Below are 27,947 nucleotides of genomic sequence, written 5' to 3'. Positions count from 1 at the left end.
CTAATAGGACACTTTATAAGTTCAAAAGGGTGATGTTATAATCTGTCCAACAGCAGCTGAGCGATTTAGGACTGTCACTATAGCAACAATGCTGGTACGTCAGCTAGTGCAGAAAGAAATGAGATGGGAAGGTCGAGCTGATCTAAACCTGATGTCTGAATGATTTGAAATATGTTCAAAGGTTAAAAAGATTCAGATTAATAAAAAACAGTTTTGCGGCAGTTTTATGACCGTTTTGGTTTTTTTAAGTTATTGGCCAATTCAGAATGTGACGTAAAGGACCAACGGCACACGGCTTTGCACACACTTGAATGTTTGTTTATACTGTTTTTAGCGACTCTGGTTAGGCGGCTTTACAGCTTCCTCTCTGCAGTTCAGTACACCCGTCTCTGCTGTCAGGTCCTGGCTTCAAACAGGACACCACCTCTGCCCTGCTGCTGAGCCACAAACCACACCCGCCACATAGAACTTGGTAATAGGTCGATGTGTAAAGTGTGAAAAACAAAAACAAAGAAACTGAGACGCAGAGGAAAAGAGACCACTGTTTTTGGAGACCTTTTTTCTCTTACATCATCTCACTGACTGGATTCTGTCATATTAGAGGAGAGGAAAATCCCAAATGTAAGCAGAGGAGAATGTAAGAGATTTTTTTTTTAAAGAATTTTCCTGCAGACATGGAAATGGATGTTAGGATTTCCAATCATGTTACAAATGTTTGTCATATTTTTCACCAGCTATTTACATTTGAAACATAAAATGTTGTTGATATTTACATGAACTTGATTTATTTAATATCTGCAGAGAGAAAGTGCAAAGCCCATCTCTATTCTCACCTCCACACCTGGAATGTTTGATGGAGAAGAAGACGAGAGACGGCTTTACTCCAGGAAGCGTTCAAGAAGGCGAAATCGTCAAACTCTGCACTGGAGGAGGCCTTGGAAATGGAAACAGCAGCCAGGGCAGCTGTGGTGGAAGCATTGCAAAGTGAAAAATCATCCACGACTGAAAGCCGACAAGCAGGACCTCCCTGTTTCTGATCTTTGGGCCAAACTTCAGGAACGAGAACTGGGGTCGCAGTCCTCCGAAGTCAGGGTGGAAGTACTCACATCTGAGCTCGAAAGCTGTGAGAGAGCAAGGAAGCAACTCAGGAAGAGCTTAGCGGACTGTGAGAGGAGGCTGAAAGAGCAGGTAACAGCCAACGAGAAACTCACTGGAAGGTGTCATCAGGGAGAAAAATTAGCCTCTAAATTTTGTCACAGCATCCCAAACAGGTCTCGGTTTTCAGTGTTGTTAGATTCAGAGCAACAGTAGAAACAGCCCGTGTTTTCCACAGTAAAGTACATTCAAACTTTTAAAAAAGGGGAAAAAAAGTCCAAACGGCTGCTGTGGCTGCTGCTTCTCTAAGCTGGAGCCTGTTCAAAGTCTATATTTGAATATTTAATCAGGTCTGTCCTTTCCATCCTTTAGTCTGCTTCTGTAGCTTCTGATTGATTAACATAACAAACATCAAGTTCTTAACAGCTAATCTTAACATATTATGATGCCTCGTACTTAAAGTGAACCAGTTTACCAGCTGCAACATCAAAAACATGCTCTTATCATTAATTAGCATACGTTAAATATAATGTATACAACTATATTACGACAAAAAGCATTTCATAATTTTGATGAATTTTGTTGCGATTGTGAAACAGCTCCTCTTACTATTCTTACTGTAAATGTCATGTTTGCAGATTTTTTACTTTTACATTTGTTCTAAATTCTCATTCTTTCTGTATCTTTAAAGGCCGTTTTCTTAAGGCGTTTTTCCCCATCATACTCCTGTTAGCGTCTCCACCTCACTAGTTCTTAGAAACAGAAGACATTTTTTGTTTTGGCCTGTATTCACAAAACTTCCCAGTACTGAGAAAATTCCATGAATTTTCGCGGTTTCTGAGAATGTCTCCTGAATGTTTCAGCTAAATCCTGGTACAGACAAATCAAAACTTGAACACCAACCACTCACATTTTTAAAGAATGTGTCATATAGCAGCAGAGTCCACTACACCTCTGCACTGAGTTAACAGTTATAGTTTTTCTTGCTTTGAGCTGCTGGGAGAGTTTTCCTAAAACTCCATGCTAATATTTTTAGGCTGTTCCACGAGCTCTCTGTGAGAGCTGTGTGAATAAAGGCCCCAGTTTGTTTCCTGTCTATATTGTAGAGGGTTTTACTGAGGGTGTGTTTATATGTTATCTACAGGATGGAAGAAAACTGACTTTTCAGACTGTTCACAGTATTTATGTAAATCTGTGGCTGTGTGATTTAAAAAAGCCCATCAGTAGAAACCTTTGATCTAATGTCCCAATAAAGAAACAAAAGGAAATGAGAGAATTTTGAGCCTGGTTTGATCCAGTTCATGTGAAAGTATTTCAGCAGATAAAGGCCCATAAGCCTATTTAAATGTCGCTTTTCAGAAAAACTTTGCAAATGTTGAGGTAGGTTCAAGATTTTTGCACAGTACTGTAGAGGTTTTTACTGAATGCTGTGGTCCCTGTGTAAAAACATGTTGGTTAAAGCCTTTGTGGAAGAGAAATAAGGCTGCAGTTCTGCCTTTGAACAGCAGATGGCATCAGTGTGTAACCACAGTGCTGTGTTTTCCTTCCTATCATGGCGCGGCACAAACATTTAGTTTACAGTTTTCATGACTTTTGATTTTATTTGCTTTCGGTTAATATTTTGCTTCTCTTCCTTAAAGGGAATCTAATCTGGTTTTGCTGAGAGCAAAGGATACGTGTGAAGAGTGAACTACTGCACAGCTGAAGTGAATTCCTTCTGTTGCTGCTTCTGAAGAAAAGCAAGAGCGTCAGAGGAGCTGTGCAGATAGGAGCAGCTGGTGAAAGAAGGCCTGTGGACACACAACACTAAAGGCCTGTTTACTATAAAGGAATGCGGTTAGCAGTTGTCAGGGTGACTGGCCGGCCATGAAGCGAGGTCTCGGAAACAAACAGGAAGTAAAAAGAGAACTGAGAACTGCAACTGAAACTGAAAGGGCAGTTAGTGCTCTGGTTCAACTGAATGAGCTGTGTGTGTAAAACAAAGCAAACATCTGCTGCTCTGACAAAAAAGTCTAAACCACAAACACACAGAGTATTTTCCACTCAGAACACACACTCTGCCTGTTACTCGCATGCAGTCATTGCATGTCCTTACTTGCACAAGTCAGCAGCAAAGCTTTCTTATCTCAGAAGCTGCGCTCGGAGCCAACTTTGGCTCTGCCTTTTTTTCAGTCACTGAGGAAAGTCCTCACTTTCAGAGGACTTTGTTTTTACTGGACGCTCTTATCTTAACAGCATTAAATATTTACAGGGCCTGTGTCTGGGAAGCTGTAAAAACTGGACTCTGAGCTCTGTGATAAACTTTCACCAGTTTAAATTTCTTTCACAAGTCATGAATGAGGCCAAACAGCCTATATAAATACAAAAAAAGTCTTTATTCAGATTTACATGGTGATTCACATGAAGTCGTAATGTACAGAGAAGAAACAGTGGTGACAGGTTGTGGTAAAAGCCTCTTGGCTGCATTGCAAGAAGCAGAACAATGATCTGGGGTTGTTTTTTTTTTTTTTTTTCCTTTCTTTGTCTCGTTTGAACTGACTGTTGCCCTTTATGGTAATAAGCTAAGTGCAAAAGAATAAGACACACCTCTGCTCCGAGTTATCAGTGGCTCTGAATCACATGAAAGCATAAAAATAAACAAACGAAAAGATGAGTAAAACGCACAATACCATGCCAACACTCACAGCTGACATTTTGGTTGTAATGACATTGCGAGAGCAGAAATAAACGTGACAGAAAAGTGCACTTTGGGTACTTAAACCTGGTCAGGTTGTTGTTTTTGTTTTGTTTTTTTGTTAAGGCAATACAGAAAAGGGAAGTGATGTCAGACCAGAAGACAAACTGGAGCTAGAGAATGGAAAGATCACTATAAAAACAGCAGTCCAGTTAATATGGCACATTCACATGTCTCAAACAATTCATCGTGACTGCTATGCATCTTTATTCCGCCTTTGAAGGGTGTAACCAAATGGCTGAAAATTAAAATTTAAAAAACCCACAAGGTTCAAAACAAAAAGACGTGTTTGTTATGGCTGTAGGAAAAAAAAGTGTGTGATAAGTAGTAATAAAAGGCTTTAAATGTCACCCTTGAACTGAAGACTGTTACACAGAGAACTATCAGGAAGTATAACAACAGAAATCTGAAGCAATCTGTCACTGTGAGTTTGTGGCGCTCCGGCAATAAAGGCACATCAAAGATTTGCTATCGAGGAAGCCCAGAGCTCTGCGATTCAGCGAGAACCATAAATAAATTCACCACGATCGTTAACGTGCGTCCAGTGTTAAAATTCTCCAGGAGTTTGGTTTAGAAAATAAAAAAAGCATTACAAGAATCCTACTTTCCCTACTGTTTTCCTACTTGAGCTCTGCTGAGCTGTGCTTTAGCCTGCTAGCTGCCAACACATCTTGCACACTGAAAACAAACTCCCTGCAGCCTGTGAGTCAGGGGCTGGTGATTCTCCACGGGACTTGATATAAACAGCTGGGATTGCAGTTCATCCTTCTGTCAGCTTTTTGCATTCCAGCAGCTTGGAGTCATTGTGTTACAGATGTGGGGAGTAGGATGCGCAGACTACTGTTAACGCACTCAGGCTAGTGTTGGGCATCACAGGAAAACAGGACGGCGCTGTGCACTGGAATGCTGAGGAGGTAATTCACTCGGCTTATTAGGCTCATGTTCAGCTCCATGTTTTTATTCTTGGACTCTATGAGTAACTTGGCATGTTTCATAGTTTAATTCATAGATTAAAATACTCTTTTCTCTTGGTGCAGCCCCTCAGTTTATGCTCTTTCTTCTGATTGGCTGCATGTAAGCAAAAGCCTGGATCGTTGGTGGGTGGGTGCTCTAAGATGACCACATCAGGGCAATCTTCCTATGATTTGTACTTAACAGGTCTGCTTTAAGAAACTCCTCCAACACAAGGAATTTAAACCTTTGCAGTGCCGACCACTTCCTCATCCCTCCATGCTTCCTACGGCAGTGCTACCTGCCTCCCTGCATGTGTCAGCAGCAGGCTAAAGCACACATAGTTTGAATCCAGCTACGCTATCAAAAGGCACACGCAATCAATAACAGCTATCCCACCCCCACACCCTCACACACACACACACACACACACACACTCACACCCACACCCCAACACACACATACACACCAGTGCTGTCTGTAAGGTGCTGAAGCAACGTGCAGGCATACACAAGAATCAGCTATTTACATTATTAATACCAGTAGGGAAAGGTCTGTGTGTGTGTGTGTGTGTGTGTGTGTGTGTGTTGGTGAGTACTTTGTCCTGAGGTCGACAGATAGACAGACAGACAGACAGACAGACACACGCCTGTAGGGCCTCACCATGATTGTCGTCCTCTACACAGATAAAACAGGCCTGTGATTCCTTTGACGCCTGCTTCACCAAAAACAGAAGAATTTTCGAGTCACTGCTTATGAACACAAGTGGTTTAACCATGTGTCCCCGGCAGAGCTTTTCATGGCAACACTTGAGCTCACACTGTGTAAGATAAGGAAATGACTGCTGACTGGAAGCTGTGCACATCTTAAAATCACAACACAGTGCATGAGTAAGATGATGCAAACATAAAGACTTTACTTGGGCATGGCGCCCATTTGGCTACATATTTTAGCTTTTTTAATTTTTATTTATTTATTTACTTTTTTTGCTTTTTGCTTGGTGCTTGGCAGGCATCCTGCCCTCAAACAGGAGCTCCACTCTCTTGGAGTTAACGGACTTTAAACAAAGAACAAACCTATTCATATACACAATAAAATCTTGAAGAACTTCTGAGAAGTAGAAGCTAATTTTGCTTTCAAAGGTAAAAGTAGTGAAATTCCTTCACTGGCGTTTACTCAAGTGTTACCACAAAGCAGCAGGGAAAACGATCAACCAGCGACACATAGTGTCCATGGCTGAGCACATGGTGTTTTGCAGTGGTATGCTACGGTGCACTTGCTCCTAAATTTGATACTGCACATAGGTCTGCAAGTCCTCCACACATGGAAGTTAACCTTTTACATCAGGAAGACGTGCAGGAAGTAGAAAGTGACCTTAAGTGCTCATCACTTTGTGCACAAGTCAATGATTTCCTCAAATGAAAGGAAAGGAAAACAGAGAAAATGTTGGCCCAGACAGATATTAGGAAAAATCTAATTTTTGGAGGTTTGTCCCTTTTTAGGCCCCACCTGGCTCTGATGGAGAAAACAAACATTTTCTGTCTTTCATATGGACTGGAGGCAGTGATGCTACTCCCACGTGTTCGGTCAAGAGGAAGTGATGTCAGAGGTTTTCATAATGACACTTGCGCGCACTTCATGTGTGTGAGTGCCTGGCGTGGACACGAGAGAGTTCTGGTTGTAGGTCGGCGTCCAGCCATCGGTGTGGTAGCTGATGAGCGGGGAAGGGTCTCGTGTGCTCGTCACCTTGAAGTTGGGTTTGGTTGTACTGACGAACGTGGCCATGCCAGGAAGAGAACACGGGGGAATCCTGAGAACTGATGTGCTGTAGTCCCGCCTCCAGGCAGCACCGATACCCTGGAAGACAAAAGAAGAAGGTGACATAGCAATACAACGATATTATGCAAAAATGAGCACAAAGTGATCACTGAGAAGTGGGTTTCTTTTTACAGTTTTGTTGTTTCCAGAAGGCCACTAATCGCAGTTTGGAGATTTAAGAAATAATGTAAAAGGCAAACACCTACAACGCTCCATATTACAAGTTTATCTGTGAAGGTTCTCAGTCACCCAGGTCATCGTAGTCGAAGGAGCTTGGAAAGAAAAGCGTCTGGACTTCTTTAAGTTGCTTGAAGACTTTTCACCTCTCATCCAAGAAGCTTCTTCAGTTGAAAGGTCAAATGGTGGAGAGTCCCAGATTTAAGTCCTGTGGGAGTGTCCCCCCAAGAGGGACATGGACCCCTTAATGATCCTCTACCCTAATCACACAAGCCAAAAAGGAAATCACATGATAGGGTGTGGCTAGGTTTCACAGCGGGTTCACCTGAAACCCTGGCTGATTGTGACCTACACCCGTTTTCACACCTTGGCTCATGTGATTAGGTAGAGGATCAATAGGGGGTCCATGTCCCTCTTGGGGGGACACTCCCATAGGGCTTAAATCTGGGACTCTACAACATTGGACCCACTTAAAGAAGTCCAGACGCTTTTCCTTCCAAGCTCCTTAGCCTGCTTTACAAGCCACACATTCATATAATATTGGGGCTGCTGTAGCTCAGGAGGTAGAGCAGGTGATCTAACAGCTGGGAGGTTGGTGGTTTGGTCCCTCCAGCCTGCATGCCAGAGTATCCTTGGGTGAGATACTGGACCCAAGTTGCTCTCTGATGCGTTCTTATGAGTGTGAATGTTTGACAGAAAGCACTTAGACATAGAAAGCGGGCTCAAGTAGAGTACCATTTATCATACAGCACTCTATTGAATGCATTTGCTGTGCCTCCCATAAATTACAATCAGCAGTTAACCTGACATGCATGTTTTTGGGCTGTGGGAACAAGCCGGAATACCTGCTGGAACCCCACAGAAAGGCCCGAGTTGGGATTTGAACCACGAGACTCATTGTTGTGAGGTGACAGTGCTAACCACCGACACTTCCTGCTGTATTTATTGCTACAAAGGTTAAACATGGAACCACTGAAAATGTGACCTGTCTGGGAGTGTGTGTGTATGATTACGCATGCACATGACAAGTAAGACATATAGACTGTGTGGCTGTCACGTACATGCCTGCAGACAGGTGAGTTTATGATAAATGGCTGTTATGAATGATGTGTTTGGTTCTCACAGGAGCATAAATTTGTTTCCCAAGATTAGAAAATAAATCTAAAGTCTTGTGACAGAAATCTGCTGGTTTTGTTTATGTTATTAATCTTTTACTGTTGTTTTTTTATCATTCTTTATTGCTTTTTGTTCTGTTTTATTCTTTAACTGTCTGACTTTATATAAAAAAGGTTCCAAATACTGTGAGCCAAAACACACATGTAGGTATTTGTGTGGTTTGCAGTGTGTGTGTGTGTGTGTGTGGATTAGACTACAAAGGACAGCTTCATATCAAACTGTTAATATTTGAAAGCAGCAGTTCCTGACAAGACCCTCCCTTTTCTCACTCTCACTTAACATTACAGGAACATTACACACACACACACACACACACACACACACACATAACAGGACTCTTGTGGTCTGGTAGGCAAACTTCACCTGGAGCTTTAAACTCAAAGCGGTGCTCAGAGAAGTAGCCACACGTGCACACACACAATCACACGCCTTGTTCAAGCCGTACGGTTGAAACAGGTAAAAACCTGTTTATCTGAAAATCAGACCGGTTAATGATTCAGTTATTACTCTCTCCCCTGTGCGTATAATCAGATACTAACCTCTTTGATGTTTTCTGTATCGCTTTCTGTGTCGCTGCCTGTTCAAAAAGAGACACATGCACAGAACTATTACTCCTTCTTAGGTCACACACAAAGGGGGGAAAAACATGCAGAAAAATTACGTTCAGTTAAAACCATGATTTACAGCAGAAAACCAAACTGACTACATCCGCCAGTACTGTTCTAAAGAAAACAAGGGATACATGAATGACGTCCATTTGCAACCTGACTCATAAAGCAATGGTGCAATTTAAGAAACACGAGAAAAGAAATAAGAAGCAGAAAAAGGAAGATGAAGACTCTGCTAGTGCACTACAAACTGAAAGAGGCAGCTCTGACTGAACGACTGACTGGGGGAAGAAAAACCGATAGCTACACATACGCAGAAAAGATTCAGATGTCAGGGTGGTGATGAAATGAGTAATGGCAAATCAGTGAGGCTCAAGTACCAATAACCTCACAGCCTCACAAATAATAATCACAGTTAGAGATCTGTTTAACAGGAGCAGGTTTTCCTCCTCTCTAAAGCTGGCTGAGTTGTTAGTTCTCTACAGGTAGGGCGTAGAAAAGATGCTGGTGGATGTTTAAACCTAAGACAATGCGCCGACTGGTATCAGCAGTTCATCAGGTCACAGTTTCGATATTTCACAAGTTGATGGCTGTAGTGTCATTTAAAGAGAGCAAAAACAACAACAACAAACAACTGATCTGATCTTGACAGCAAGATAATCCCACCACTCTTCACTCTACGGAGCATGCTCTGTGTCTGCGTTCGTCAGCGCTGCTCTAAAAAAAGGTTACTATGTGGTCAAAGCTCCTTTGAATAACTACACAGCGGGCACTCCTACGAGCCTGCTCCTCTCTAACTAACCTATTTATGGTTCTCCTCGTAACAAAAATGTGGCGAGGTGCAATTGTGTTGTCTTACCGCCGCACATAGACACAGGTGAGATCTGCAGCGGGTACGGGTGGGAGGAGCTAACAGTCTGCTCCTCATTCTCAGTGGTCACCTCAATTGTTTGACAGACAAACGGCAGCTGCTCACTGGTGATCACATGATCTTCAGCTTGACTGTGGATCACTGAGGATGGACAGAAAAGAGTCAGGACGTGTGGGTTCATGATCATTTGTATCTGTAATGACCTTATATGTGAGTAAAGTACACCTATGTCTCCTCTCCAAGCACCTGTGTTAGTGAAAAGTTGTGGTTGGTGTGACAGTCAAACTTTCAAAAGTTAAATGATACTGAGTGGAGAAAGGGAGGGTTTCGTTATTGCATAATGTGCCTGTTCGCGCTTCTTGTATTTCTTCTTCTGATGCAACACCCTCAGGACTGCCACTGTGTTACAAACCTGCCATGCAAACAAAATCACCCTGACTCATCTGCTGTAAGCACAGGCCAAAAGCAAACAGGTAGCACATACACACACAACTGGGATAAAGGTAATGGAAAAAAGAAAAATGGTGGTGTGATACCTGAGACACTGTCTGTCACTGTCAGCTCCACTGACTCCTTCTTGATTGTTTCATGTTTGGTGTAGTCAATAGGTCCGGCATCAGCTTCAAGAAGACTGTTGTCTGGAGATGGAGAGGTGACCTTCTGTTTCAAGAAGGAAAAGAAACGATTTTTAAATGATGGACGATCAAAGTCAAAAGGCACTTTATTTCCTTTTTTTTTTTTTCCCCCCTAAACCATAAACATAAACAATAAAAGTAAAGGTGAATCAAATAGACCATTACGGCAAGGCTGGGATGGTCCATTTGGTAAAGTAAATCCGTTGGGCATCTTTCTTTGCCTTTAGACAATAATTCTGATGGCAAAAGAACCAAACGGGACAGGCGAGGAAGAAAAAAAAGAAAGGCACTTTATTTCCATAACAAAGAGCTGACGAAAGTAAAGATATCAAAATAAGTGGTAAGACAACATGCCAAACACCTCACCATGCAGGAGAGAAGAAAAAACAACACGCCAAGAAATACAACTGATTAAAAAAAACTATATATAAAGTTAATGCTAGGCACATTTTTAAGCATTAAATGCTTTTTTTGCTCGTGTCTAAACAGAAAAATAAGTCCTTCCCTGACTTTCAGCTATCTCACAGCGACTGCTGTTTGAAAGATGCTTGATGGGTTTTCCACTACAGTCCCAGAGTGCCTTGCCTCTGCTCCCAGCATTAACAGTGAGATTAGAAATGGAGTCAAGTTAAACAGACAAGCTCCTCACACAGGACCACAGACGTCAATACAAGCTCCACACAACAGTTAGCAAACAATTTGTCCACATTAGTGGTTATGCTAATGTTATCCCAAAGAAAGCCAGTTGTATCTACTGAAACTAGTCAGGAAAATCATATCATGTCATCATGTTGCAGCATTTGGTTTCCCAGCATTGCCACTGGCAAAATTACACTGAATGGAGAAGCTTATCTGATCAGCTAACTTGATCCAAAATACAAACTTGCATCACACTGAGTATGTGGTACTGGCTGCTCTGTCATGCACAAGTTGGCTTTGTTGTCATTATGCTGATAGTCCAGTATGGGGTGCAGGAGAGGGTTGTTTATGCTAGTTCACACCCTATACGCACATAATTTGTGGTGGGAAAAAAGACAAGCAACACAACGCTGAGTGCAGTTAGTCTGCAGAGTTTGACTCCATAAAGGAGGCATCTACATCACAGGCGATCTGTTCATACGCATAAGAAATCCCAAAGGTTGTACCTGAAATATGATAACTTTATTAAACTGTAACTGCCAGGACCAGCAAAGTGATGTGTACTTTTAAAAAAATGAAGGGATTCATAAACAGCTTTGTTAGAAACTAGCTTTGCTGACAGAGAGCATACTCTGATACAGCCTGATCTGCATCATTTCTGCCATAGAAGCACACATTTTGCCAAAATATACTAAGCTAACCAACACCAGCACATTAAACACGTACACGGCTTCCTTTTTATTCCTATTCAAATTTCCTGTTTTCCAAAGTAAACAGCTTAACTCTGTGATGTTCTGCTATTTCTGATTTTTTTCGACTCCTATTTCTAAGCTCGTTCTTGCAGAAAGTGAGGATAAAAATGCCTGAACGTAGTTTTAAAAATGTTTTTCTGCAAGTAAAGCTTCAAGATCCGCCGGTTCATCAGTGTGATACAAGCAGCAGTTACCGGTCCAACTTCTGACAGGCAGAACAGAATTCCGGTGGAGCGTGTGGTAACCACACCTTTTTTTCCTGGTAAATTTCTCTGTCATGTGTGGAACTGAGCAACAGTTGATTGTTCAAAGTAAGATAAAATGGCAGGTCGCCAGCTCAAAGGCTGCATGTCATTTCCAGAAGTGTTTTTCTTTGCCTTGGCAGGAAAAAGTGCTCACAACACTTCTTAGTAAACCATTTCGGTCATGCCAAATGTGTTACCAAACCAGCCAGGAGGAAAAGCTGCTTATCAGCTGCAGGTTAAAGTTTAGGATTCACTTAGTTATTTCAAAGAAACATGACGTTTGTTCCAACACGCTGCTGGTCGCCACCACCGCTTCAGGATCTCTATCTTTGCTCTTTCATTCGTCTACATGCTACTCTAGCAGTGGTGTGATCGCCATCCTGTACGTTTATCTACCTCTTTATTTCCTTTGGACTTCCTCTCCTTGTCTGCCTTCTTCTTTCCTGGAAAAAAAAACAAAACAAAAAAACCATTCAACTGAGTTTCCAGTAACCTCAAACAAAAATGAGGAAACATTTGAGTTTCGACAGAATGATAAAACTGAAAGAATTTATGACGACAGCAGCAGCGCTCACCTTTCTTGGCATTTCTCTCTGAGGAGGAGAGCATCTTATAAACTCTGAAGGCATTCGTTCCCTTTTTGATGCTTTTATCCTTTACCTCCTCGATATCTGGCAGGCTGTTCATGGCACAGCGAAAATTAGCCTTCCATGTCTTTGGATCAGGACGGTCTACACCTGGCTGGTATTTACCTGATTCAGATGCAAGAAGAAGGAAAAAAATCACTAATTTGTCTTTTTGTGGTGGATTTCAGAGAAGCGCTTCATCACTATGGAGGCAATTATTTATGAGCTAACCAGTGTTACCAGTATGCATACAGATTCTTGTTGACTCTACATTATTGGTTAGTTACTTGGTTAGTTTTTGCTGTTTAATTTTACAGCAGCTTGTATTATCTGACATGTTCACTTCAAATCAAATGAAAGTTAAAAAAAAGGAACATATATTTCTTTGTATTGTTACATAAACTTATTTAATATGATACAATTAGACCATTTATTGGTCAAATTAAGTATTGCAATCAAGTACAGGCACCACCAACAAGACTGCAGCTGCTTTTAGCTCAATCTGTAATAAAGTAGCATTTCTCTCTATGGAAAAGTTTGCCTGATATATTTAAACAATGTAACAATTTCCCCAATATTATCCACCAAGGAGGTCATGTGACTGGTTTGCTTTGTTTGTTAGCAGGATTACTCCGAGGTGAGGGTTTACGCAGCTTAGCAGTGATTAATGCTTGATCTGGATCTGGGAATTTTAAAGGGGTCGTTTACCACCGAGGGGCAAAAGCTGGACATTTTACATCATATGTTCTCACAAACCAACCAAACTGAAATGTAAAAAGGGACTGGGAGACATCATCTTACAGTCTTCAAGGAGAAAATGAATCACACCCTCAGACTGAACGTGTGAACATCCTTCTAGCAAAGATTGCACAGATTATATTTTCTCATTTACTGCTGTAGCAAAGCAGTGGGAATTACCCTTACACAGACACTATGTGCTTCCTAACAAAGTTACCTGAGAGCAGATACTCAACCTGTTCAGCACAGAGCCAGCACACATGGTGTTTGCATCAGGTAAAAAATATGGAGTCAAACAAATGCAAAAGGACTTCATTACTTTAGGGACGGTAAACAAACAAGAATTTCCTGATGCTACTGTTCTCTGTTTAAGTGAAGCTCAACTTGGATCCTTTTTTAATGTTACTGACTCAGGTTAGTAACGAAGAGGAACACTACTCCCAGTGATATGAAAAGGAGGCATTTTATAAATCAAAACTCTCTGAACTTAATCACAGAAGTGTTTCAGTGTGTAGCAGGCATGAAAATGAGAACCGCTAAAAAGGAGAAGCAGCAGCGGAGGCTGCAGTTAAATCTGTGCAATACCCGTGTGTATGGCCCATCTCATGAAGAGCGGAGCATCTTTCTCCAGGTCCCAGCCATGACGGGCAGCGTGCATCCAAGGAATCTGGAAGATCCTCTTCTCCTGCAAACAATTTACATTGTTTACATCATCTTAAAGTTACAGTGTGTGTGTGTGTGTGTGTGTGTGTGTGTGTGTAACAACACTCACTTTGTTAAGCCATTTCAGTCCTGGAATCTGACAGGATTCGATTTGTTCCTGTAACCAGGGTCTCATCCTCATTCGTTCTACTGGCATTGCGGTCTGTGAAGTCACACACACAGATACGTACAGTTATTATGAATGTGTGAGCACTGGTACGGATACTGGGATTCAAAGATGGTTTTGTTTGTTTTTTTGTAAACATTATAGCAAATTGTAGCAACTTTAAAAAAAAATAGAAATGCTGTAATACGTGATCTGCTGTGGTGCTCACTGTGCCAACAAGAGCCAAAACATCTTGTTTCACACAGGATGAACTGAGCGGCTGCACCAAGCCAACGACAAACAAGAACGATTCTGAACCATGAATCATCCAGAGCTACTCAAGTAGAGCTGGAAATGAGCATAGCAGGCCCCCCACTGATGTTTTTTCCCCATTCATAGTCATCATTTCAGAGTAAGGTGTGGAACACAGTTGAATCAGATCTGTGTGTGCTTGTAAAGATAAGACTCTTGGCCAGGCTCTTTAATGTGTGCGCAAAGAACAGCAGCCATAAAACACGGTTCATAAATAAAAATGTCAGCTCATGTTTGTAGCTCTACACTCAGCCTCGCGCTGTTTGTTCCAGAGAACGACACCTTAAATAAAACAACAATGGAACAAGAGGACAACAGGAAAAAACAAACAGAGCTCATAACCGTCCCAGAAAACTTTAGCCCACCCATGCCGCTACATTTGATTTAAGGGCAGGGTGATGATCTCTGCACACAAACGTGATCAAAGTCCAGTCAGGCTGACACTCCCTGCCAGCGCAGTGCTTCCCCAACAGGTTAAACAAGGTGAAACAGCGCAGCATCAAATCCAAAATATCAAACAAGGCTGAGCCTTTCAGCTGCGTCTGTTCAGTGAAAGCTCACAATATCACTACAGAAAACACAAGCTGAAAAAGACACAAGGAGTGCAGTACAAATGGCACACATGGCCAAAACACAGGGCCCACGTCCCACTTCAACCCAGCCCCTGGTGCTCGAAAAGGAAAACTAAACAACCCCCGCAAATATCAATAAGAGGCAGCTTTGTGTCACCAAATCTCAACACAAATGACTTCAGCAAACACAAACTGATATTTCACCTTTAAAGTCCGATCAGCACAAAGCTCTCGGTGGTTTGCACACCTGAAGCATCTTTGACTTGCTCACTGTTTACAACCCAGTCAGACTGCCATCAGGTGCAGGGCAAACGCTCCTACAAGCAGATCCAAGTATGCTGCGGGTGCTTTCAGGTACTGCTGACCTGAGATCAGTTACACCTATGCAAGCATTCAAAAACAGACTCAAAACCTTTTTGTTCGTGCAAGCTTACACTTGTTTACTTCAAGGCACTGTAATCCTACAGTTTTTTTTTAATGTTTTTTATCTCATATATGAAGCACATTAAGTTTACATATGATGAAATGTGCCACTGCTGTTTAACTCAGTTGCAACAGGGGGCGCTGCACTGATCACTGTGCAAACAAACTGTGCTGTGCGCTTCAAAAGCAGACTTTTGGTGATCTTGCAAAGAGAGACGACAGTCTCAGGTGTTCCCAACAGACTACATGACACACGGCATCAGTTAGAAATCATTCACACAGGTTACTTACAGTCACACGAGTGACTCAAGACAGGAAAATGATTTATTTATTCACAGATAAGACTGCTCATTATTTCATAAATAGTAAAAACGACACAGGCATCTCTTCATCCTCATTTATCACCCAAGTTCTGACCGCAGCTTGCCTCACACGTTAAAAGCAGCACGCTCACATTCACAAATATGAGCATCTCTTTGTTCTTAAATTACATCTGTGGATATTAATATTTTGGTCATTCACAGACATGCAGTTTAACTACAAATATACCTGTAAAAACTTACAGTTTTATGTCAGAGTATCTGACACTGACAGAAGACATTTTCTAACAGAAAGACAATTGAAGAAAAAAAAAAGACCCAGATCTATTTTAACACATTCGCCAAGTTCACTTAACTCAGCACTATTTAATGTTTCCGCTCAGTTTTTCAGTGAGACAGACTACATCTAAGTCCTCTGAGAGAACAGCACATGGTGTGAATACATTTCAACAAGCAGATGTTTAATTGGTGGAAGAGGGAATCATCACAGCGGGACTTTAGGGTTAAATGAATGCGGTTAAACCGTTGACGCAAACTATACTGATTTCTGACCAACATGTCATCACAGTGCGTGGCAATATGTGTGCTTTCTTCTGTTCTTTTTACTAATTGCACAATGAGGAACATTTGCTGCTGATATGGCGGAAAAATTGGATCAAGAAGAATTTAAATATGTATTTACACTGTGTACATAACGGTGTCTACACTCAAATATAGTCCAACTGTACATTTAAGAATATAACATTCAATATTATAACATCAGTAGTACTTTTTAAATTATTAATAGTATTACTATTATTATTTCTTCAGTGTATAGCACATTTATTTTTATACTGCTAAACATGGTAAGTTACCCGTCACGGAGTTCAGACAATATAACACTTGTAGTGTTTTCAGTGTAAATGACACGCACTAAGACCTGAATACTGTTCACGGCTCAGTCCCGCTGCTACTCAGATTATAACACGGTAAATACACACAGTTACAAACAGATAAACACTGTACACTTCAAAGAGTCTACGTTATAGCGGGAGGATGCTAGCAAATATTAACTAATTCCAGGTAAACAGCCACATCACCGCTGACTTTCCAATGTTAGTAACATGTTTGTTCTGGAGTCGAGTCTGCTTTAGCAGCGGGGGCAAGTCAGAAGTTTATCGCGCTCTGTGTGTCTACCGCCTGCCACCGAGCTGACCCAAAACAACGAAGTCAAAAGTGAAAATAAATCCCATACCGAGTCATGAAACGCGGAGACAAACTGCAGAACTACTTTCACTTGAGCTAGGGATCCGTCATGTCGCCCTGTAGGAAGTCAGTGTGGCCAGGGGAGCGCAAGGCAGCGACGTTAATATGCGGAAATAAGATGTTACCTGTTAGGTTTGGACGGCCTCGGGCTCCACAGTCCCGCTGTCGGAATAAGAAGAGCAGCCAAAGCCGGACAGGTTAACGTGTTCGAGGTTTTAAGTGGAAAAGGGAAAGTGTGGTCGTCGTTTATTTCTGTTTCTGCATTCAGACCGAAAGCAAAACAACGGCCGCTTCGGGAAGTGGGGGCCAGAGCTGGAAATCCCCCTCCTGCTCTCGTGCTCTCGCTTTGGGTCGGTCTCGAGCGTCGTGAAGTCTCGCGTGCGCTCGCACACGTCGAAGCGAAGATGGCTCACTCCGTTGTGTTTTTTTTTTATTATTATTATTATCTTTTTGGGGGGGCGGGTTATCTGTTTGTTTTTTTGGCGGCAACCATGACATTTAAGATTAGCCTAATGCTCGTAGCTTAGCTTTACTTTCTGGGATAATTATCCGTCAGATTGCACAGGAGTCACGTGCTCTGATACAGAACAGCGTAGGATAGAATCACCTAAAAATAAAATTGGTCTAAATTCTAGTATTTACCATTCACCTTGCCACGCCATTGCAAAACACCAACATTAAACGTCTGCACGTCTGGGATATATATACATAGCTCAGTGACTAGTACCTGAATACATCAATGTCCTAGCCAACTGTAGCAAATACGTGTTTAAATGTATAAGCAGGTTGACACACGGCGGAAATGACCGCCCCCCCGGAACGTTTATTCTTAGGACATAGACGATCTTTGAGCTGAATTTCATTTTCACTTCCTCTGTGTCTCTCTCCCCCCCGTCGCCCCCACATCTCCTCTTTTTTCTCCGCCGCTGCAACTGGAAACGAAACTAGAAACTTCTCACAACCGTGTGTGTGTTTAAGGGGTTGGCAGCAGCACACCTGCCGTTGTGTGGAAAGGACACCTTTGTAATGTCTCTCCTCTAAGTGTGTAGCTGTGGCGGTGGGGTCCCAGAGTCAAGCTGCAGTTTAGAGTAGTGCACGCAGTGATTCCGTTCATTCTTTAAAAAGGAGAATCGAAACTGAGCTGTGCAGTTTCACATGAAAATGTCTGCAAGCTAGCAGCAGATCGACAGATTCCCAACACAGCAGCATGCATGTATGCATGACATGTGTCTGTTTTTAATGGAAACTCTGAAGATAAGGCTTCCACTGGCACACTCACACGTACTGAAATTCCCCATTCATTAATGATTGTTACATTTGGTGTCATTTGTGCTGCCGGTGACTCACTCAGCACACTGTTTCTGTTTACAGCAAAGAGAAAACAGCTTTGTCAAAATCTGGGAATGGAAAACGCGATGTCTGAGAAGCTCCAACCTCCACAATTGATCCTCAACAAATGGAAAGTGTGTGCCAGCTCTCCACAGGGTCAGGGTTATCTCTGTGACACACACAGCTGAGCCCGGGAGGGGTCTGACAAACCTATCCAAGGAGTTTGTATTTCACAGCAGTGGGCCCCAGACAGAAGCTGCCTTATACACAGAATACAGATGGTTAAAAAGAAAAACGGAAGAATTAGAAAAAGAAGAAGAAGAAGCTGACAACTGTCTAAACAGAAAGTCTTATTTCTTTTCTCGTTTTCAAATTAGCACTTCCACATGGTCGATGCATCAAGGGTTAAACCGGGCCACAGTTTCAGTTCCTGGAACCTCTGCAAAACTGCTGAGTCATTAAAGGCCTCTGAGAATCACATTAGTTGTTTCTCTGGCCTCCTCTAGTGGCTGCATGTTCACACAGTTGGTTCAAAATACAAAACATCTGGCCTGTCACATGGTCAGCTCCGTGAGTGTGTGGACTCCTGCTTCTGCACTCCACCAGAGCGGACTTTAAATCAAACAAAGAAGATGTGACTGAAGTGCGGACCTTCAGCTTCAATTCAAGGATTTTAACACATGTATTGAATTAAATGTTTTACACATAACCTCCCATTTTCAAAAGCTCAGAAAGAACTGATGATTCAAAGTGTTGAACCTGAGTTTGGTAGATGTTCACTAGAACTCTCAATATGAGGTCCAAAAACATGCCCTTGTTAGGCCAACAAAACATAAAAATACGACAGATGGCGAAAACATGTGGAGCGCCCAAAACTGTCGCAACACTGTTAATGGTTTTTTTCACTTTAATACAAACATACATAAACACACAAAATATAAAAGGTAAACTGATCCAACACTAAAATCAATAAAAGTATCACTAATCTAAGTGCAGATTGTGCAAATGGGTTTAGTCACATTTAAATCACTGTCATCCTGCTTTGCATCAGCTGCAGCACAGCATCAGACTTTGCATTTGGTCAAGGAGAACAAAGATCACTGAGGTTCAACCATGTAAATCTAGACGGGGAAGTAAAAGTCTTTGGTCAACATACAGACGATACAGGGGATCTGCTTATTGCGAGCAAATCCAGGCAGGTTGCTGGAGGACTCGAAGTAGCGTGAAACACCGTAGTTGACTCGCGTCATGATCTGCATCAGATCCAGCTTCCCACTGTAGCACTCCAACATCTCACACAACGTCAGTATGAACCAGGAGCCGTAGGTTGTGTTTCTCCATGAGTAGTATCCTGCAGGAGGGTGACAGTGTTAGTGCTCTTAGAAAACAACAACGAGGAGGCGATCGTTCACTATAATACACAATCCTGACACTAATAAAGTAGCTGGACTGGTGACTGTGACAAAACAATGATCTATGGGAGGGCATCTGTTTAGTTCAGTTGTGTGTTTATTATTACTACGATGGTACTCTATTTAATTTAATATCATTTTATGCAGTAAAATATCAATAGAACTGATACTGGGGCTGGTATTGGATCGATACTAGCCCGATACGCTCAATGCTTTAGTTTGTCTGTCCCCTGTAAGTTGCTCTCATTCATCAGAAAGGAGACGTGTGTGGAAGCAATGCTCCTCTCATGCAGGCACGCTTTGCTCCGCCCCCTCCTCCCTGCTCTGCTGCATTCCGATCTCCTGTGGTCATGTGACTCAGCAGCATCAAGCAGAGCCATGTAGGTTGCAGTGAGTGAGAAAGCAATGCATTGTTTAGAGTCATTGTGGTGGAGGTGTGGCCTCTGGCCTGCTGCAGAGGAGGGGCGACACAGTGAGCTCACAGGGAGGCGTGGTTGAAACACAGGTGTGCTGGGTCAGGTTAGATGACATCTTCTTGGCTTTTTCAGTGACAGCAGAGCAGAAAAACGTGGAGTGACTGTTTCCAGCGTGCAGAGCACCAAAACAACAGAATCTACTGCCATAGACAATAAACTGAGCAAACTGACAACGCTGTGTGTGTGTGTGTATGTGGTCCTTGCCACAGTCATCTCAGCTGTTACTTTAGCAGACTGATCACCTAAAGGCCGTATTAAGACATTTAATTATACATCCAGCCCACTTAAAATCAGTTAGATAAATGGTTGTACTGGAGCAGAAAAAAATATACCTCAAAAATGAACCATGAAAGACGTCTGAATATAATGAAGTGTTGTATTTTATTCATACAACAAATTAAAAACAGATATTCCAGAGTCAAAATCCATGAAAAGATAAACTAGTTATTGTAAAAAATCACAGAGGTTTAGTGGTCATTAAAGTGTGTCCAGAATTTTTGAAGTGATGATGATTTATGCCATAGATCACAACACTCTGCTTTCCTACATCAGTTGCCTTTTCAAGTTAAAAGTCTCTATATTTGGCACGTAGGTCGGTTTCTGAACTCACGGTTTTCAGAGTTGTGTTTAATTTTTTGGTTTTTATTTCCATTCTTCCTTCAGGCCGTCTGGTTCTTGGTATTGTTTCTGTAAGTCTGGTTTCATTGGGTTTTTTTCCATTAGTATCCTGTTCCTCTTTTCTTCTCAGTTAGAGTTTGTTCTTTTATTGTTATTCATCCCGTAAAGTTCTTGTATCTAAGTGTCTCCCTGTTTCCGTGGCTATCTTTCATTTCCTGTTTTATTTTGGTAGTCATTGTCTCCTGTGTTTTGCATTTAGTTTGACATCTCCTGCGTCATTATCCTAATAGTTTCCCCCTTTTTTTTCTCCGACATGTTTGAGGCATATATTTTAATGTCCCATTTCTGTATGTGGGCACCATACTGAGCTTAAAGCATTGATCTTATCGCAGTAAGCGTGTAAATCCCTGTCTCTCCTGTGTTCTTTATCAAAGTGTCTATTTTTTACCTGCCATTTCTTGTCTTTTAATTTTTTGGAGATTAAGTATTATTTGCACTTTTTTTGGTCTTTTTTATGGACTTTGCCATCAGTTCAAATAAAGCTCAGCTTTTCCCACTGGCCTCCATGTGAGTCCACCGTTTAGCCAAAATGTGATGTAGTCTATTAAGATAACAGAAAACACTGTCTGTACCTGGAGCGGTGGAATAGGCGTATAAGAAGTCGGCCTCCACAGGAATCTTCTCAGACGTCTGCTCGTCTCCTCCACTGTCGGTCTCAATGACTCCATCATCCAGGTTTGTACCACGGCATGCCTGAAAAGGAAGGAGAAGCAGATATTATCAAAGTCCTTCTTCAAGCTCCAGTTGGCAGAAATCTTGAAACATCTGTATAAACATCTGTATAAACATCTGTATAAACATCTGTATAAAGTCACCAGTCAAATCTGCTAAAAACTGCTTGTATGTACTTTTTCATAAGCTCCATCCATTCATTCATTTTTGGTCACTTATCCATCTCTGCTTCGCAGGTACACTAATCCAAGTAGAGATAGCCAGACCTCCCCCACCCAGCCGCCTGCTCCAGGTGAGGTGGCTGGGAATAAGCTAAGCGTGACTACCCTAATGTTTCTGGTGGATGGAGGATGTAATGTACAGCTAGACATCCAGTTTTTTGCATGTATTTTTAATCTTAGCACCAAAAGCATTCATGTTGTCACAGTCAAGCAGGTGTGTACATCCTTGTGTTTAAAAGCTGTTATAACTTTCCGGAATGGACTAAACCAAAAACAGAATTTCAGGAAAAAACTTGTGTCTGTCATCCTCCTGAATACTGAGGAAAACTAGCATCTTTCAGTTGAACTCATTTTGTCCACTACAGAGGACATAATGAATCGGCTGGGTCTCAGGAGGGTATGTTGAAGTAGAGCTGGGTGTAATACCAATGCGTACCATAAGATGGTGCAGTGACACAGTGTAACATTGTTAAGAGGAATTTGTAATTCAGAAAGGAAGCCTCGAAAAGGCAACGCCTCCTGAGGAAATGGGGATAACTGCTCTCTAATATTTGGTATTAGCTACACCCGTTTTAAGGTGGCATTAACTGTAGAAAGGGAACATAGTCTGGGAACATGTAGTAATTAACTTTTTCTCATTGAAAGTGAGTTTAGACTTCTTATCAAAGTTCCAAAGCAAATTACGATCAAAGGAAATATTTTACAATTTGATCAAATACAAATGAAAACATGACTGTATTCACAGAAGTGTATCAAATTGGCATTATTAACTAACCTGAATGAAGAAGAGCTTTGGCTTCCCCACCAGACCCGCACAGCAGTCTCCTCTGAAGTACTTCGCCAGGGTATCGAACCTTTCAGGGCCATCGGTGCCGTATATCACGCCCTCATCTCCATGACTAAGCAGCACACACACGAATGATGCATTGTTCTTGTGGTCCTCCTTGGATGCTGCAAACACAGCAGAATAGATGGGAAACAATATGAGTTATTAGTCCAGTTGTTTTAAAGAGTGCTACTAAAATAGGTTTAGGTTTTTAGGTACTTCATATTTTTGCAGTACATGTACGCTGTTTGAGCTCCTGCCTATTAAAGCTCACACTCCCAAACAGTCCAGTCTGCTTTGTTAGCTAGCATAGCCCTCTAACAAATGCTAGCAGCTAACACGAAGCTTTGGGAGAGCTGTCGGTGGCTTAGTAGCACATGTTATGCCGACTACTTTATTTGTTAATTAAAAGTGCTCACTTTACAGCCATGTGTCATTTCTAACATTTTACATATCAAGTTAAAATGATTTAAGATAAGATAAGAAACTTGGACAGGGTGATAAGATCCAGGCTGGAAATCTGATCTGTTAAAACTGTTCTTGCAAACAAAAACAAAAACATCATGGAATGGGAGGAAAACTAAACACAGCAGGTTAAAGTCAGTTATGGCGTTTAACAGGAAGCTGGTTGAGCAGCACAGACTTGGGATTGATTTATTCCTGAGGATGGGCCACATGTCTCTGGGTGGTGTAGCAGCTGACTGAGCCGAGGGGCAGCTGAGTGTAATGAACTCAGGTGTGTTGCTTGGGCAGTGGCAGCACACAAACGGCCTCTGATTAACTCATAATTGGTTCTGAGATCTTGCATCATGGTGTTGTGGTTAACACTTTCCTTGTACACATAAAACATCCCTGATTCAAGAGGAGACACACACACAGGGTTGTGTACTCCCTGTGCTGGTCCCAGTATATGTGAGGGTCGTGTCAGGAAGGCCATCCAGCATAAAGCTGTGCTCAGCCATCATGTGGATCCATCCTCTGGACTGATCCCCTTAGAAATAAAGAGCAGCTGAAAGTACATCTCTCTGTTCCTGAGGATTAGCTTCAGTTTGTGTTCTTGCACAAATAAAACCTAGTTAGTCTGAGACTCGTTGGAAACTGTAGTCTCAGTGACACAGATGGAAGGTTGCAGAAGCAGATGTGTAGTTTCACCGAAAGTACAAAATTAGGTGTTTCTAAATACAAAATGATGACAAGGTGAGTCAGACAAGTGATCTGAAATCAGACTCAAAGTGATACTAATGATGCAGTGTCATATGTGGGATTGTATCTAAATAATCGTAAAAGATGTTAAAGACCAGGTGTTTGGGGTTCTTGTTTTGTTTTTTAATTACAGATACGGCCAATCCAAGCTGCCACTTTCAGCCAGAGGTCATCCAGGGGTCATCCAGGGGTCAGCCTCGGAGTGGATCTATTTTTACACTCTAACACTTTTCACTCAATTCCAGAGTGTCACCAGGAGATGGCGCTTTCTTCCAAAAAACTTTGACTTGGATAGTTAGCTATAGATGACTTTCTCAGTATTATTGTACGGTCTTTACCTTATAATATAAAGCACTGCTTAGATTTGGCACTATATAAATAAAACAGAGTTGAATTTCACATTCTTTTGAAAGTTTTGGTTGTAAACCTCTTCGCCCATTAAAATATTAAAATATAAAAACTTAAAGTTAAGTTTTGAAATGTATAGTTTGACCATTCAGACTTTTTGAGGCAGGACTGAGCAAACAGAAGCAACCTCATGGTGTTTTCCCAAAAACGGGACATTAGAGGACCACAGAAAAGAAGCAGTCTATCCTGCTATGTGAATTCCACACATTTAAGATTTTCCTGCTTGAAATTCAGTTTTTACCAACTATTTATTTCAAGGAGGAGAGTTCATGCTCTCACAGATTAAAAACACTGATACTCTGATGTCAGAGTTTTCATGAACGCAGCTCTGTGCTGTTTCTCTGTCTGAGTGACAGAAATAAAGTAAACAGGTGTGTTCTGTCAGATCGTTGCACCAAATATAAACTACTTCTTATTTTTAAGTTACACTCTGTGATAAATTCAACATGATGTCTCAGAGTTTGCAGATGTAATGTTACGTTACAGTTTTAGTAACGTACTCTGGACTGCGTACTTTTAAAAATTGATTTTATCAGTAAAATAAAAATCGAAAAATCTTTTGTGATTAATTTTATTAAAGGACAAAACACATCGATGGCACTAAGAAGGTTTCACAGACAGGCAGAGATGGGGTTTGCTGCTTATCTCTTCGATCATTCAGAGGCGACGATATGCAAACGAAGCGCGGCCGCTGAATTATGAGCGCTAAAAGGAGAAAAGCAAAAATCCCTCATTTGAACTTTGTCATAAAGTTTGGGGGAAAAAGAAAATGATTGTTTTTGTAACAGAGTTCTGTAAAGAGTTTCTGTCTCTGATTCCTGGAAGAGCATTTACATGTGTTCGAATCACAGCCGGCATAGAGCGGATATTTGGAAGTCGTTGGCTTTCTGTTTGAACGATCAGCTAATGTGTGATTGATTTGATGCTCTGCCTCTCTGACCTGTCTGTAAACGCTGGCCTTAAAATTACTGCAGCGATTTGTCAGAGATGTGCAGAGCACAGGCGGTTAACGCAGCGGGCAATTTACAGCATTTTAAAATGATGCAATCCACACATTATTATTAAAACTACTGTTAAGACATCTACGTAATACTTTTAAAGTGTTTATTTATTCATTCATCGTCAGGATTTGGACAGTTCCTGCAGTTTCCCATAAATTCTGCATAGTTTATTCCCTACATTCAGGTTTAGGGGTCGTATGATGATAATGAAGCTTTGACTGAACAATCACAAGAAACCATTTAGGAAAGAAATTAAACAGCTACAAGTCCTGAATAATCTAAACTGCATAGTTTTAAAAAAAACGCAGTCTTTGGGGGCTGAGAGTGCTGTTTGTATAGTTGCTCACTGAGACCAGGTTGGAAAAATTACGTTTTTCCACATCTATCTATCTATATAAATAATGACTGCACATATACCTGCTGTTGCATTTGGAGTGTCTCTTTCACAGTGCAAAAAGAGTAAAAGAGCATTAAACTGAATCACCAGCGTGATCCAGCTGCAGACAGTATCAGCTGACAAACTGACTTCAGTGTAACAGCACGGGCAGGATTGTTCTCCACACAGACGTAAACATGAATGACCAAAACTCTTCTTACCATCTAGCATTAGTTTCTTCATCTGCGCCACAGTCTGGTCATGGTGCACTTTGACCTTGTAGCCCAGCTTACCGAAGGTGTTCTCAACATTTTTAGCATCAACATCTGTGCCATCACGAGTGCTCATCCCTGCAGAGAGACACCAGCGAAAAGGCAGCGCACTGTAAACATCAGCATCTTCAGTATAGTTTCAAAGAGGACGTGTATCCTGACTTCACCCTGACTGTGACACCTAGCACTGATGATACTAGAGCCTGATCTTTGTAGCAATGACACAAACTCCAGTTTCTTATGGTCTTTTTAATCAAGTGTTTCTGTTAACTGTCACAGCACGATTCCTCTGTGCTGTAACTCCATGAAAAACAGCAGTAGTCAAATCGCAGTGGTGACTATGGCAGAGGCCAAACCTATTTGTGTGTGCAATAAGAGTCAGTGTGGCCTGAGGGGCAGGATGGACCCACTGTTACCTGTTGTTGGCTGGAAGTTCTTGTTGTTGATAACCAAACAGGTGCCGATGCATGGGTAGTCCATCTTGTAGCGGTAAGAGACAGAGGCTTCTGGTCTGCTGCTGTTCGTTTCCTTGGTCTTACCCTTTCCTGCATTTGCTTGTTTCCTGAAAGTGTACACAACGTGATCACCCTTCACTGAAAACCTGAAGAACACTTGTTTAGCGGGCATCATACTTAAAAGAACATTTTAACAACTGTGCAGATACATTTTGTAGATAAACGTCTTTGTTTAGGTCAGGTGTTACTACAATGCCAAAACTGTTTCCAGGAGTCAGGCAATGCTCAGAGAAATTAGAAAAACAACACTTAGTAAGTTAAATGATAAGGTTAATGACAGGAAAATTAGAAAAAGTGCAGCTTGTTTGAAAGGAGGAAGCCTCTTCTCTCTAAAAAGAACATGGTAGCAGGGCTTCACATATCTGGAGAAAACCAGAAAGAGCACGTCATGCTGACTGAGGGGGGATGATTTGGGCTTGATCTGCAGCTACAGGACCTGGGCACCAAGCAGACAGGCACTGAGTCAATCATGAACTCCTCTCCACAGCAAATTATTCTAAAGTGAACTGAGGCCATCTGCCTAATAGCTAAAGCTAAGGCTCATATGATCCTGATGACACCAGCAAATCTACAACAGAAAGGCTGAAAAAGCAAAGAATCAACGTGCTGCAATCACCCGAAGTCCTGTAACGAGACCTGAAGAGAGCTGAGCATAACTAAATACCTGCAAAGTCTCAATGAACTGAGGCAATGTAGTAAAGAAGAGCGAGCCAATATTCCTCTACAGTGATGTGCCACACTGACAAAGTCATTCAGGAAACAATTAATTCAAGCTTGTGTGGCTAAACGTGGTTCTGCCAGCTGCTGAATCATTGGGTGTACATGTTTTTCACAGACTGTACAGCATCCTGCAGAAACTTTCTGTTTCATATGACTGCACGGGGAGTCAGACAGTGAGCAGTAATGCACAATGCTTACCACAATTTGAAGAGGCTGGCATCCACCACATCCCCCTCTCTCTGCGTGTCACCATCAGCCATGTTCCTGCACACAGAACAGAGAAAAAAGTCACGACAGAAAGAGGAAAACACCCTGTGACTCCTAACAGTCTAACAGAGCATGCCAAACTGTGCAAGGTCAAACTAGGAAGTTGCTCATATGAATATTAATAGTTTGGTTCAATGCAGTTTATATTGTTGGGTGTATGGAGGCACCCAACGGACATAAAGCAGATTCTGATATATCCAAAAAAAGCGGAAGCTAAACCACACTTAAGATGTAGCTCATAGCGAAACTCCACTGATGAAACAAAAACCATATACACCCATTTTTATCAGTACAAAGGACAAAATGAATCTCTCTGTTTAATTACAAACAGAATCTAAAGTCACATGTTAAACTCTCATGCTGTTCCCGGACAATATCTGGGTATGAGTTTGATAAATTACCCCGACACTGGGATGAGGTGCGTAAATGTAACGTAACTGCAGACAAAAACTACAAACCTAACATACGACAGCTGTACATTAAATTGCTACTACAGCTAATGTTACACAGTAATAACGACGAGTCAACAAAGTCCTAAAAATAATATCCCCACGCTGTTTTTTTTAAAACATTATCATTTTAGTTACAGCTCCGTCAGAAAAGATATAAGTGAAACAAAACGGCTCACAGGAGTAAAAACGAATAAAGTAGAACATACCCAAATAAACGAACCCCGTAATGAGACAGTAGAAAACAGTAGAATGCGCTTTTATGACATCTGTGACATAAATAACGTCAAACAGAAAACCTCTCACTTAAAACTTGGCAGCCAGTGGGAACGCCGTCCCAGTGTGGGCGGGAGAAAGCTGACCGGAACGTCACTTTT

At 41.7% G+C, this 27,947-nt stretch overlaps 2 protein-coding genes and 1 long non-coding RNA gene across 5 annotated transcripts; 1 reads left to right on the top strand and 2 right to left on the bottom strand.

The window, feature by feature from the left end:
• Positions 1-205: 205 nt before the first annotated feature.
• On the top strand, positions 206-3,992 carry LOC102076256 (uncharacterized). The gene is made up of 3 exons (XR_266725.4): positions 206-637; positions 802-1,188; positions 2,736-3,992. It is a non-coding gene; the product is annotated as an uncharacterized LOC102076256 (long non-coding RNA).
• On the bottom strand, positions 3,592-17,075 carry irf2b (interferon regulatory factor 2b). Of its 2 annotated transcripts, none has more exons than XM_003451769.5 (9): positions 16,871-17,075; positions 13,838-13,930; positions 13,651-13,750; positions 12,277-12,453; positions 12,098-12,144; positions 9,967-10,090; positions 9,419-9,571; positions 8,491-8,528; positions 3,592-6,637 (listed from the first exon to the last, which is right to left on the bottom strand). In XM_003451769.5, the coding sequence occupies exons 2-9, from the start codon at positions 13,922-13,924 to the stop codon at positions 6,368-6,370; spliced, it is 996 nt and encodes a 331-aa protein (XP_003451817.1). In that variant the 5' UTR covers positions 13,925-13,930; positions 16,871-17,075; the 3' UTR covers positions 3,592-6,367. The 2 variants fall into 2 exon arrangements, with proteins under 2 accessions (XP_003451817.1, XP_005456431.1); XM_005456374.4 differs by lacking the exon at positions 16,871-17,075 and adding an exon at positions 16,735-16,846.
• Positions 17,076-18,966: 1,891 nt separating this feature from the next.
• Positions 18,967-27,947, bottom strand: LOC100695678 (caspase-3). 2 transcript variants are annotated; one of them, XM_005456373.4, is made up of 7 exons: positions 27,877-27,947; positions 27,053-27,118; positions 26,036-26,181; positions 25,569-25,697; positions 22,309-22,484; positions 21,213-21,333; positions 18,967-19,425 (listed from the first exon to the last, which is right to left on the bottom strand). In XM_005456373.4, the coding sequence occupies exons 2-7, from the start codon at positions 27,112-27,114 to the stop codon at positions 19,196-19,198; spliced, it is 864 nt and encodes a 287-aa protein (XP_005456430.1). In that variant the 5' UTR covers positions 27,115-27,118; positions 27,877-27,947; the 3' UTR covers positions 18,967-19,195. The 2 variants fall into 2 exon arrangements, with proteins under 2 accessions (XP_005456430.1, XP_003451816.1); XM_003451768.5 differs by having other exon boundaries at positions 27,780-27,931.

The sequence above is a fragment of the Oreochromis niloticus genome, linkage group LG2 (genome assembly GCF_001858045.2).
Source record: "Oreochromis niloticus isolate F11D_XX linkage group LG2, O_niloticus_UMD_NMBU, whole genome shotgun sequence".
Lineage (NCBI taxonomy): Eukaryota > Metazoa > Chordata > Actinopteri > Cichliformes > Cichlidae > Oreochromis > Oreochromis niloticus.
The sequence above is the reverse complement of the archived record's forward strand: the minus strand, read 5'-3'. Positions and strand labels throughout refer to the sequence as shown.